This window comes from Chrysemys picta, chromosome 6 (assembly GCF_011386835.1).
Source record: "Chrysemys picta bellii isolate R12L10 chromosome 6, ASM1138683v2, whole genome shotgun sequence".
NCBI classification, from domain to species: Eukaryota; Metazoa; Chordata; order Testudines; family Emydidae; genus Chrysemys; species Chrysemys picta.
Window position 1 is genome coordinate 74,434,266 of NC_088796.1, and position 13,905 is coordinate 74,448,170.

General features: G+C 43.7%; 1 protein-coding gene across 7 annotated transcripts in view; it reads left to right on the forward strand.

The window, feature by feature from the left end:
- Window positions 1-13,905, forward strand: part of HSD17B4 (hydroxysteroid 17-beta dehydrogenase 4) — a 115,120-nt gene that overhangs the window by 6,892 nt on the left and 94,323 nt on the right. For all 7 annotated transcript variants that reach the window (XM_005300162.4, XM_065550369.1, XM_042854646.2 and 4 more), the window contains 2 exons: window positions 9,698-9,805; window positions 10,425-10,484. In XM_005300162.4, the coding sequence (XP_005300219.1) occupies window positions 9,698-9,805; window positions 10,425-10,484 (168 nt within the window). The remainder of the gene's footprint in view (window positions 1-9,697; window positions 9,806-10,424; window positions 10,485-13,905) is intronic.

The window sequence follows — 13,905 nt, forward strand, 5'->3', positions numbered from 1 at the left end:
TATAGAATTAGAATTTATAATCCCTATTCCGTGATGCAATATCTTTGAGCTATAATGTATCTTAATTAAAACTAGCTTTAGATAGGTTTTTTCCTCAAAAAGGATTTTATCAAAAAAATCTGTTTTAAATTAAAAAAAATCATTGATTTTTATCCACCCTGGGATACAGACTAGCATCAGTTGAGTGTTGCTAGTTCTCCAATGCCTTATCACAGTTCACTCACGCCCAAAAAGTACAGACAGGTTCTCCTACAATACACTGAGAAATAGTTCCTGTGACTCATCCAACTACAGTGCTTAGAACCATGGGACTTGCCCCCAGAACTCTTATTGCCATGCACAAGTGAGGGGGGGCATCAGTGTGAATACAACAACTTGAGTGTTGTTTCTCAATGTGGCTGCTCTCCATTGAGTTAGGCTGACTCAAGAGGAGGAACTCTAAACATAGATAAATCAAGTTAATTCTGCAGTGAAGACATACCTTTACGTTTCAACTGAAAGATGCCACCTCCAGCAGCACAGTACTGTCTGCCATCATGCTGGGATATTAATTCAGTACAGTCTTGGGAAGAGTGCTTCTTACTGTATTGGCAGCAAAACTTGATGTGGAAAGCAAGAGTTCCATGGAACAAAGATTTTCAATTTTTTTCATAGTGACGATGTGGACCACATCTCAGTAGAGTCTCATGGACATTTCCTCTTCCATTTGTGGTCACACACATCTCCCTCCCATTTATGGTCATATAACATCCATTGAGCAACTACAGGAATTGTTTAAATGGACAGGAAATGCTTAGTGCAATATAACATCTAGGAACCAGAAGGAAAGCCAGCATCATGTTGTTAAAGTTTCCAGGGTAGTTGCACCTCTGACCCTTTTGTGACCTTGAGAGCACTCTACTTACGCCTCAGGCCTCTAGATGGTAGTTTTCTTGGGGCAAAGTCATGCAACACTCTCCCTCTTGATGGAGAATTTAGGCAGCAATTGCTCCTGCAATTCACTGTGATCACCAGCAGGTCTGACTTTAGTTCACCAATTGTCCTGTTCTCCCAGGGGCAATGACAGGATTATCCATTGACTAGCCAGCCTTCATAAATTAAAGTATTGTTTATTCAGAACAACTTACAGAGAAAACATTTTAAAAACAATAAGTAGCTTACATGCTGATCTAGTTTACCAGACTGTTATTCATTTTCCACATGGAAACCCTGATAGGAACAGAATACTTCAAAAGGGGCAAGACCCATGTCAGGTTGGTCTCTTTATACAGTTCTTAGTTCTTTGAAGGGGAGGGATAGCTCAGTGGTTTGAGCATGGGCCTGCTAAACCCAGGATTGTGAGTTCAAGCCTTGAGGGGGCCACTTAGGGATCTGGGGCAAAATCAGTACTTGGTCCTGCTAGTGAAGGCAGGGGGCTGGACTCGATGACCTTTCAAGGTCCCTTCCAGATCTAGGAGATAGGATATCTCCAGTAATTATTTATTATTGATTGTTAGCTATTGCCAGCTAGTTCAAACCAGTATATATAATTTCCCTCATGGACCTGTTTACCTGCCCAGGTGACCTTTTGGGGATCACCCAGATCAGTAAGGGATTCTGTCATTGCCTGCCCTGTAACCTTGCAGTGTGTTAATGCTGTGCTGCTATTGCTCAGATGCCTGACACCCATAGCATGCCCCCAAGCACAAGACCTTCCACCAGCCACATTGCACAGCCCATGATATAGCAGTGACACAAATAGCCCTTCCAGACCCAAGTTTCCCCAAATCCATCCTCCCAAGTTCTTAACTACCAGACACTTGTACCATTCCCCTCTGGTTCGTCAATCCCTCAGTTATCAGTTCACTTTGGCAAACACACTGGACAGAGTTTGCACAACAGAGACCTGGTTGGATAAAAATAAACAAAAAGTTCATTTAATAGAATCATAGGACTGGAAGGGACTTCGAGAGGCACTCATAGCAGGATTAAGGGCACGTTGACACTGGCAAAGTTACAGCGCCGCTCAGAGAGCGCTGAAAGGAAACGACTGTTGTGTGTTCACACTGTCAGCTGCCTGCGCAATCGCGTGTTCACACTTGTGGCACTTGCAACGGTATTAGGAGCGGTGCACTCTTGGAGAAGCTATCCCACAGAGCACCTGCAGTGGGATGGTCACCCGCTCCTGCGTGGGAAGGGTTAAAGCCAGCCCTGCAGAGGGCTGGGGATGTAGAAGGAAAGACCTGGGCTGATTGGGGGAAGCAGCTGCAGCTGGTACACGCCCCAATCAGAGCCTGCTGGCCCTATAAAGGCCTGAGCCAGGAGCAAGAAGTCAGTCTCTCTCTGCAGTCAGAGAGAGAAGGGCCTGGCTGCAGGGATCTGAGACAGAGTACTTGGGTGGAGCAGGACTGGGGAAAGGCTGAGGAGCTGGGGAGCTCCAGCCTGTGGCCTAGTAGAAGGCCAAGGGATACTGGGGGTTGCAGAGGGCAACCCAGGGGTTGGCCAAGGCATCAGGTCCAAACCCACCCTTGCCAGTGATGAGTAGGCTGATACTGCAGTCTGCCCCTGGGCGTGGGGCTAGATGAAAACTGGCAGTAGCCTGATACTGAGGCAAGGTGTGGATAGTGGGTGGGGATTCCCCTGGGAGGGGGAGACCCAGTTAAAGAGGCACCGGGGTCCTGGGAGGCGGATAAGGTGGATCACCGGCCCGCAGAGGGCGCTCCGGGCTGGATTGAGCTAATTCCCAGGACAACCAGCAGGAGGCTCCGCAGGGGTGAGTCCACGCTCTCCTACAGCACCTCTTTCTCTTCTGCCGCTAAGACTTGTGGGAAGGCAGAGGGAGTTGTGGGGCATCTTGGGTCCTGTCCGAATAATCCTTGATACGTTGCTTTGCATCCCAGAAATCCTGAGCTTCCGTCTGCATTTGGTGCCATCTTTCAACAGTTTGTGTACTGCGCGCCCTGCCTCTTCGGGCGGCAGGAATGGATCCTGAACTGTTGACCAGTATGCTGCTCGCTCTGACTAACATGTCACGAGTGGCAGTGGAGTTATTCCTTAAACTACAAAGGCAAGAGGAGTGTGACATTGATCTTGCCACACGTAGGAGCTACAACACGAGATTGCTTGTGGCATTTATGTAGATGCTGACCACAGTGGAATGCCGCTTTTGGGCTCGGGGAAACAAGCACTGAGTGGTGGGATAACATCATGATGCATGTCTGGGATGATGAGCAGTGGCTGCAGAACTTTCGGATGAGGAAAGCCACATTCATGGGATTGGGTGATGAGCTTACCCCAGCCTTGCAGCACAAGGACATGAGAATGAGAGCTGCTCTGTCGCTGGAGAAGCATGTGGTCATTGCACGGTGGAACCTGGCTACTCCAGACTGCTACTGATCAGTCGCTAACCAGTTCGGAGTGGGAACACCAGTTGGACTCGTGTTTATGGTAGTGTGCAGGGCCACTAATCACATCCTGCTCTGAAAGACTCTGGTCAGCATGCATGACATTATGGATGGCTTTGCACAAATGGGCTTCCCTAACTGCGGAGGGGCGATAGATGGCGCACACATTCCAATTCTGGCACCAGACCACCTAGTCACCGAATACATTAATCACAGGGGGTATTTCTCAATGATTCTCCAGGTGCTTGTGGATCACTGTGGGCATTTCACAGACATTAATGCAGGCTGGTCCGTATAGGTACATGATGCACGCATTTTTCAGAACAGTTCAGGAAGCTGCAAGCTGGGACTTTCACCGTAGGGAAAGTCGAAATGCCCATTGTGATCCTGGGAGACCCTGCCTACCTCTTAATGCCGTGGCTTATGAAGCCATACACGGGGCAACTTGACAGCAGCAAGGAGCGGTTCAACAACAGGCTGAGCAAGTGCAGAATGACTGTTGAGTGCGCCGTTTAAAAGCCCGCTGGCAATGCCTCTGTGGGAAGCTGGCCCTAGCCGACGACAATATTCTAATGTTTATAGCCACGTGCTGTACACTCCTTAATATTTGTGAAGGGAAGGGTGAAAACTTCACTCAGGGCTGGACCGCAGCGGCTCAGCACCTGGAGGCTGAGCTTGAACAGCCAGAGACCAGGGCTATTAGAGGGGCGCAGGGCCATGAGGATCAGGGATGCCTTGAGGCGGCAATTTGAAGCTGAAAGCCACTAATATTTGTTGTTATGCTCGGCATTGCAGTGCTTTTAATGCTAGGAGATGATTGGTGCACATGATGCAATAAGGGGGTTTAACATAATTGTATGTTGCTTTGCAGTGCTCTTTTTGCTTTCACTTAATAGAATAAAGATTGCTTTCAAACCAACACAATTCTTTTATTAAAAGACAACTGAAGGAGAGAGTCAAATGAAAAAATACATCAGTAGGGAGGGGGTGGAGGAAGGGAAGGTCCCAGGAGGAGGAGGGGTCCTGGGACGGCTAAAGATTTGTGTATGTCCAGGGATGATATCCAACCTTCTCCTTTGGAGTACAGTGCAGCGGGGGCTAAACTGCAGAGGGATGGATGTTGAGTGCAGTGGGTAGTGGGAGTCCACAGTGCTGGACTGTGAGGAGGGAGGAGTGGATTGCGGGGGGTAGAGACTGGAGCCAGGAGGTTGATAAAAGCGTGTTGGCGGTGTCTGGGGGGAAATTTTGCGACAGCGGCTGCAGGGGAGGGCGGGCGCGGAGCTGCTGTTTGAAGAGCTAATATCGCCTGGAGCGTGTCCACTTGGCGCTCCATAACGTTTAAGAGCCACTCTGTGGCTTCATTGATTAGTTAAGTTAAATTTTCTGCAGAATATTGCTTGATTTGTGTTTGTACAGTTTGAGTGGATTAAGGGTGGATACTTTTAATCTACGTCCTGCTCAGATTCCTAACCCTAGCCATCCATAACATAATCTAGTAGCAGTAGCTGTGAAGTTGATTTTTATAAGACAGTCTCATTTCTAGATGCAATTTGAATTCATGAAAGGGGAAATCTGCAGGAGTAAATAACCTGTTGTTCTAACCTGAAATAGCATGTGATTAAGCTACTTTGCTAAATAACGAGATTTTTTTAGTTAACTGATTCAACACAGCACTCAGCAGCATGACTTCTTTGTACTAATCATCAAGTTACTGATTGTGAAAGTTAATTTCATGCTGCCCTTTAATTCAGGGATGTTTTTTAGAACAAGTCTTTTGGGATACCATTTTAATGTGTTTCATCAATCCAGATGAGTTATTTCATAGAGCAGCAGAGCCAAATGTCTGTCATCTAACTACTTGGGGATAATTCTATATCCCAGAAAACCAAATCCCCTTTTCACTGAATCTTCACAGAATTCCCCTCGCATGTGGCAGTCACTTCTATTGTGAAACAATGTAAATTTTCCTCTTGATTTAAATGGCAAATAAAGGGCTATGTTAAATATATATTTTTGAACTCTGATATTCTCTCCTATATCTCTTTCAGTATTTGACTATTTAAATCAATTGAATATTTAATGCAATGAGAAAATAAAAATGGTAAAGACTAATGTATTGTTTTATATACTGGTAGGATTACCTTGTCTCCTTTAGCCAATACTCAGACTTTCACAGCTGCAAGAATGCTACTGTAACAGAGAAATGTTGTCAAGAGAGGAGGTTCTTTACAGTATCTCTGAAAAAGATGCTAAAACTAGCATTGTGGGATTCCATGGTCATTGTGCTTTCATACCTTCTATATTTAACGTGATAGAATTCACAAGTAAAAAGTTCTTTTTTCTAACTGCCAGCCCTTGGGTCTGAGAGTCAAGCTGGCTTCTTTCCATCTTGCACTTCACACTGTAAGGTTCTGTAGGCAAAATTAGATACACTTGTTGCTCTTCCACTTATGCTGGTAATGGCGAGTATGCAAGCCCACTGTTTTCCCTGGAGTTCTATAGATGTAATCGATGCTTGCTTAGTAACATTCTGTTGATGATCTCAAGACTATGTAATATAGCTTACTCAGCGTTAGCGGTGCAGGACAATAAGAAAAAATAAGGAAAAAAATATTGCTGACTGAAGTATGCAAATATGACTTTGTATACACAAAACAGCAGATTTATTGGGTAAGGAGGTACCATCTTTATAAAGTGGCCTTTCAGAGCAGAACCATATTTGAATCATTTTAATCTTTATATATATATTCTTTAGTTTTGTAAATAGATGATTTTTTCAGTTGGTTATTAGATTCATTCTATTCTTCTGTTAATATATTGACACAGCCTTGAGTGAAATACATTATCTAGATCAGTTTAATAATCAGTCTAGTTAAACTAGTGGAACCCCCCAATATAGACACACTTAAACTGGTTTAATTCTTGCTTACATTTATTTATATTAAATTGGTAAATTTACTGGCAAAAGCTAAACTGATTTAAACAAAGGGTTAAACCAGTTTAAGTGTATGTCAGAGAGTTTCACTGGTTTAAACCAGGGCAGTAACTGATCTGGTTAAATATCTGGTCAGTTTGTTTCTAGTATAAACAAGGCCTTTTTCACATTGTAACTTTATTCTAGTTTGCCAAACCACAATAAACTTGAATTTGTAAATTATGATGAAAACAGGTAGACTTGTGGGTGCATTGTATTTCATTTTGGACTTAATTATCATGTAACTGAATACTCATTGTTTGAGGTCTTGCAAAAGTTAGAAAGAGCAATGCTGGATATAGATATCGAAGAGCTTTCAAGTACCTTCCTCAGAGTATATATTGCTTGAGTTGAGACATTCTTCTCGTTGTTGCATAGCACTGCACTGACAAAATGTAGGTTTTCTGTGATTAACTTTATGAAAGAAGCTCCATGCACATGAATGCAGCCCAATTCAGAGATTATTTTTAGCTATTGTCTATTGGCTTGAAGAAGGATCAGAAATGAAATGAAATGTACTCAAGGCACAGTCTCAGTGATCATTCAATAGCAAATGTGACTGGAGGACTAGACTAGTCCTAATCAGTGTGACTGTATGATGTCTAGATTTTTAATCTTGTTGAACAATAACAATACTGTTGGCGAGATCAAGCTTGTCAGGGAAAGTAAATCACAAATAGCGATGAAACATCTCTTCTCTACCTCATAAATTGTTACCTCAGGGCATGTCTACATGAACACTTATTGTTGTAACGATACTGCCTTTGGTGGGACACAACTGAGAGTTTCAATTCGGGACAAATTGCTTAGAGCAGGGCAGTGACAGCCGAAGGCTGGCTTTCCTTTACTTCTAAGGCATACCAAACAGAGAGGACTTCGGTCCCACGGCTAACCATAAGTCATACAAGCAATTCCCTTAGACACTCTTGTTTCCCAGTATCACTACCAGCACCACTCCTTATGGGGACGAATAGTTATGAAAACCAGTACCCCAGTAAAAGAAAAAAGGTTCTCCTGATCCCAAAGGACCAAGCCCCAGACCCAGGTCAATATATGTCAGATCTTACCCACAAATCACGCTGTTGCCAATCCTTTAAAATCTAAAGGTTTATTCATAAAAAGAAAGAAATATAGATGAGAATTAAATTGGTTACATGGAATCAGTTACATACAGCAATGGCAAAGTTCTTGGTTCAGGCTTGTAGCAGTGATGGAATTAACTGCAGGTTCAAATCAAGTCTCTGGAGTACATCCACAGCTGGGATGGGTCATTCAGTCCTTTGTTTAGAGCTTCAGTTTGCAGCAAGGTTCCTCCAGAAGTAAGAAGCAAGATTGAAGACAAGATGGAGGAGATACAGCAGCCTCTTATAATCTCTTGCCATGTGGCCTCTGCTTTCTTTGTTCCAAAGACAAGCCATCCAGCATATGGCATGGAAAAACCTTAGAGTTTTGTCCATAGGCATGTCCCTGCATGCCTTGCTGAGTCACAAGGTGTATCTGCCTTCTCTGAATGGGTCAGTTGTATAGCTGATGGTCCTTAATGGGTCATCCAGCAGGCTAGATAGTGCTAATGCCAAATTGTCTGGGTTATCACCCAGAAACATAGCACAAGTTTGAAATACAGACAGTGCGGAGCCAATACTTATAACTTTAAATACAAAAATGATACTTGCATACAGATAGCATAATCATAACCAGAAAATCATAACCTTGTCTTAGACACCTTACATGACAACCTTTGTACAATATTTGCTGCAAATATATAACAGTGGTTGCAACAATTATCTATACGGTCATAGTTTATATCAATAACGTCACACCCCCAACGCAAAATTGATGCAGGAAGGGATGACGCAAACATCGCTGACTGCATCCCAAGAGCTCTCCATTCTTGGTTCTGTCTTACTACAGCTAATATTGGTGTATAACAGACATGGTTTATCCACGTCATGTTCAGTAACGTCACAATTGTATGGTAAGATGGGATGTAAATCTACAGCACTTCAGCAGGCTGTGTACTAACTATCGGTGTGGACCCTGCTGCTGCACTCAAAAAGTTCCCTAGTGCATGTTGATGTGCTGCCGTTTGAAAGAGCAATATGTCAAAACGCACTAGGGTACTTTTAGAGTACCGCAGTGGGGTCCAAATGGACAATTAGTGTGCAGCATGCTCTAGCACTGTAGATTTACACCTCAGTCGAGATGACACACTGAGGGTGGCCTTATGGGAGTTATATGCCCCCCCTCCAAGATTTGCTGCTTGGCATGTAATGAGCATGCTCAGTAACATCTGCTGAAGCTGCTGCTCTCACTTTGGCTCCCCACCATCGGCAGATACGGCAATAAGTGTTTGTGCAGATGTGCCCTCAGGAACAGTATGGAATGTTATGAAATGACTCTACCTAATCCAGTAGAGCAGGGTGGGCAAACTATGGCCCGTAGGCCAGATCCGGCCCACGAGCTCGCGCTGGGGTGGCGGGTTGGGGGCCACACTACACGGGTCGGGGGCTGCACCATGCGGCTTGGCCCCACTCTGGCACTCCAGCCAGGGCGCCGAGTCAGGGGCCGCACCACACTGCTCAGCCCTCCTCTGGTGCTCCAGCCGGGGTGGCGGGTCGGGGGCCACACCACACGGCTCGTCCCAGCTCCGGCACTCTAGCTGGGGTGCCAGGCTGGGGGCCGCACCATGTGGCTCCCAGAAGCCGTGGCATGCCCCCTGTCCGAGGGTTGCAGGCCGCTCCACTCCTAGGAGCCAGAGAAGGGCCATGCCACGGCTTCTGGGAACCACTTGAGGTAAGTGCCGCTCAGAGCCGGCACCCCTGAGCCTCTCCCCATGCCCCAACCCCCTTCCCCAGCCCTGATCCCCCTCCTGTTCTCCAAACCTCTCAATCCCAGCACGGAGCACCCTCCTGCACCCCAAACCTCTCATCCCCAGCCCAGAGCCTGCACCCTTCCTGCACCCTTGTCCCAGCCCTGAACCCCCTCCGAACCCCTCGGTCCCAGTCCAGAATACCTTCCTACACCTCAAACTCATCCCTAGCTCCACCCCAGAGCTTGCACCCTCAACCAGAGCCCTCACCCCCTCCTGTACCCCATCCCCAATTTTGAGAGCATTCATGGCCTGTCATACAATTTCTATTCCCCAAAAAGTTTGCCCACCCATGCAGTAGAGTGTCAGACTGTTTGCTCTTGTCCAAATAACTTAGGTTACCAGTAGAAATCAGCTGCAGTGAATCTCGTTAATAACATCCACCAGAAACCTTAGTGGCTGCAGGATGAGAAGAGACTGTGAAACATATGAGTATCGATTGGTCAAGAATTTCTTTTTTGTGTTATGCAGTGAATGATCTGGGAGGTGACTTCAAAGGACATGGCAAAAGCTCCTCAGCGGCTGACAAAGTTGTTGAAGAAATAAGAGCAAAAGGAGGAAAAGCAGTAGCTAACTATGGTATGTTATTTTCCATAATAGATTTAATAAGGACACTTCATTTATGGAAATAGTACATTCAGCTTTTACCAAATGAAAAAGTAACAGTTGGTGACAAAGGACTACTCCAATACTATTAGTAATTTAATTCATTCAATGAGATAAAACATTGTTCGGAGGCTGGGGGAGATGGAGACATAAAGCATCTTAAAATGAAATCTCTGATTTCTTTATTCACTTGAACTCTTGGCACCGGTATGCTGGAGGGGAGGAGCAATCCCTCCCCCCCCCCCCCGCAAAAGGTAGTCTTTTCTGTGACTTAGCAAGCTTATCATTTAGCCAACATAGAAACTAGACTGCCTGTTTTTAGTGAGTTTAGCTTCTTGGTTTTCATGTAATGTTAAAATGCTGCACTGTTTGGCTTGTGCAGGAATTGCAGTGGGCTAATTGCCTGCAGTGGCTAAAATTTCATTTTACCCTATAGGGATTTCACATGAGCAATTCACTTTTTCTTTTTAAATGCATCACATTCCATGTGGTTATCTACATCCTAGAAGTACATTGTATACAGTAATATGTGGCTGTGTAACTAATAAATGATTTTATTTGGAGATCACACCACTACCTGTTTTGTTTACAGATTCCGTGGAGGCTGGTGAGAAGCTTGTGCAGACAGCCCTTGAAGCTTTTGGGAGGATAGGTACAATTATTAACTTATAACTTGTTTGTTTGTGAATGCAAAGTCATCTTAAGCAGTGCAGTTAACAATCAAGAGTTAGTGATAACATGTACAGGAAATTCAATGTAATTAAATTCAAGATTGTGGTGTTCTATTCTCTGTAGTCCTAAACAAATGAAAAAGCCGCTTCCCAGTAACTAGAGGTTAGTAGTTGCTAGTATAAAAGAAAATTGCAAGCTTTATCTAAGTAATTATTTTGAGCATTTAGAGTGTTTATGGAAGGAACACTATTCCTTCAATATGTATAAATGACAGTACATCTTTTTCTGTAAGTAAGTGTTGTCCGGCTATGCCGGAAGGAGGACAGGACACACTGGATGTGGTATAATTAGGATGCAACTTTATTCCTAAATGTCTGGGAGTGCCCAACAGATAAAAGTGTACAGTGCAGGTAATTCCATAATCATTTACACATACTGAGACAGGCTGCTGTCAGCTCTCCCTCTTTTCCCATCCTGATCCCCAGCCAACCCACTGCTGGGACCCTGCCACCCTGATTGTAGGTTAAGGGGGGCTATAAAGGAGTGGGGGGTTGATTCCCTGCTGTACCAGTTAGAGGAGCCCTGAATCTTTCCCTGTTTCTGCTCCTTTAAATAACCCCCTGAAATCCTTTACTAATTCATTTGATCTGCTCACCATCGCCTTTCCCTGTGGAGTACCTGCACCAAACATTGGCTCCATGATTACGTAATGAGTTACGACATCATAGCCCAATCCCCGTTTCGTGTTCATCCTAGCTAAGCTCCCAACCCCCTGTGGGAAAGGCAACCCCCCCCACCACCACTTTGCCTTGGCTAATCTTGCAGTAAGGGAAAAAGTCCTTCCCAGCCCCCTGAGAAAGGAGCGACGAGTGTAATGCCCACAACAGATCATGACAAAACCTGCTATTTAGCTACTTCCAAAGATGGGAGGGTGGATGCTGTTCCACCTGGTCCAGGTAAAAAAGGGCGTTTCCTGCACTGCTGTGCACCTAAATAGTGCCTCTCTCTCTTCCATTCACTTGTGGGGTTGGTCAGCATCCCCACACAAACCTGATCTGAAGCTGCCTCAGCCAGTCATTCTGGCTCTCTAGCTGTTAAAGAGGCCACACACCTTTTCCTACAAGACAGACAACGGTACCCACTCCATAATGTGCACTGTGGTCATTGTGGATGACTTCTGTAGGGGCTGAATCTGTCAGGAATATATAAAAGTTTATTATAACGTTAGTATCATCTCTCTTTTTACATAGGGTAGAAAGGAACTCTGATTCCCCTTATGCATCTGTTTTAAGGTAGCATGTTGTTGCTTTTACACCCTTTATTAAAGGGAGACCAATGATTTAGAAATAACATTTCCTTCCGAAATTTTTCGCTTACTATTATTTCTAGCAACACCTAATTATAACTTAAAAATTTGTGCATTTGACAGCACTTCGTGTATAACCAATTTCACAGTTTCCCTTGTTAATACAGTTCTTTCACAGAGAAACAGGAGGTGAAATACAAAAAAGTAATTTTAAGAATCACAACATTTGTCAGGGAAACTCGGGAGAAGTTTTACAACCTGGAACTTGTATGATTTAGTTTTCTGAAACTGACTGGCTTTGAAGGTGATTGTTGTTCTTTTCATATAAACACTGAATGTGGTAACATAAAACAGAAGGTGAATTTATTTATACTCGTCACTCTTCATCTTCCCCTTCCAAAACAAACAAACAAAACAGAAGCCAACAAATGAGAATTCAACTCTCTCCAGTGGGCTGCTCCATTTAAAAATAAGCATATATCAGGTAATATGGTCTTTCAAGTTATTACCCAATTTTTGGACCTTCCTTACAGGTCTTCTCTAAAGTTAGTTGGCAAATAATGGTTTGCCATTATTTATGGTTTCCCAGTAGATCTCCATTTCTGTGAAGATCAGTCCCCTCGTCTTTATCACCAAGTTGTCCTTCTCTCAAAGATTGCTCCAGACACTTGCCAACTGTCATCGTAGAACAATACCCAAAACTTTAGACCTACACCTTGGAAAACTAACACAGCAACCCAGACATCTTAGCATTACTGAATCTATGATAGCCCATATTCTGGGCTGGACTGTCATTTCAGTTTATCATTATTCCAGGATAAAAGAGAACTTGCATTCCAAGACAGAGAAAATATACTTCTAAAGCATGGTGACTGGTTCCTGAAATATTGATTGTTCAGTGTTCTTCCTTAAAACAGTATATGCAGCCTTAAAGGAAGTGGATATCATTTCACTTTTTTCTTGGCTTTGTTTTATGTTCGCTTTTAATAACTACTCCGCAGTGTCTGTCTTGCCCTTTTGCTGAAGGTAGTGCAAGGAAGCATAGTTCTGACTTGCTCTGGCACATCTAAAAGACAGAATTATTGATACACATAAATAGAGAGCAAACTTTGATCTGTTTTTTTTATCATGCTATTATGTAGCTAGTCATTTAATCCCTGATGAACAGAATTGAAAGAATGTTGAAGAGATTCATGAAGAGTTAAAGATGCTCAGTAACATTTGAGTAATTCTCTTTACTTTTGCCTTACCTTAGTGAAGAATAGACTGTTGTGGTGCTACAAAGAGTAAAAGATCCCAAACGTTTTCTTAATTAATAAAGTTTGTGGTTTTGCAAATGCTTGTCAGTATTAAAGGAATAATCATTATCTAACTTTTTACTTTTGGCTGAGTTCCTGGAAATTTGGTCAGAGCTGAGGAATGGATAAGAAAAAAAGCAAATAAAACTCTATAAAGCATTAAGCTTTTGTGTGTTAATTTTTCTTCCATTTCTTCACTTATCTCTTGCCCTCTCTTCCCACTTCTGTCTTCTGTTTTCATTCTCTCCTTTTATTTCCAACCATTTCCTTCTTTCTACTGTTTTCTTCAATCCTCTTATTTTTCCATCTTCTCCCTCTGTTTTCTCTCGATCTGTTCCATTTCTCCCTTAAACTAAACAGTTTTCCCCTTCTGTATATTTCTTTCTCCTGCCCTGATGTTCGCATTCCCTTATGCTCAGGGTAGCATGTGCAGAACGGAAACCTAGGCAGTGAGTGATGAAAAACTGAGTGGGTGGTTCTGAAGCTCCCTTTCTTACCTTATTGTTGGTTGTGGGTCTGAGTTACGTTACAGGCTTTCTGACTCTTTGACCATGGTGCCACCCACTTTGAGTTTGGGAGCATTCCACTTTTATGTTACCATAAATCATGTCATTCAGAATTCGTAGCAAGTAGCATCATTGATCTGGGCAGTCTCATCACTACAGACTTGAGCGTGATGTCACTGAGGAAGGGGGCCGGTTTATGGCACCTTCCCATCAGTGCTTAATGTTGTCATCTCAACAGCTGCGTCTACTTATGAGGCTTCACTGCAGCCTGTGGCAGACTGGGACTACATG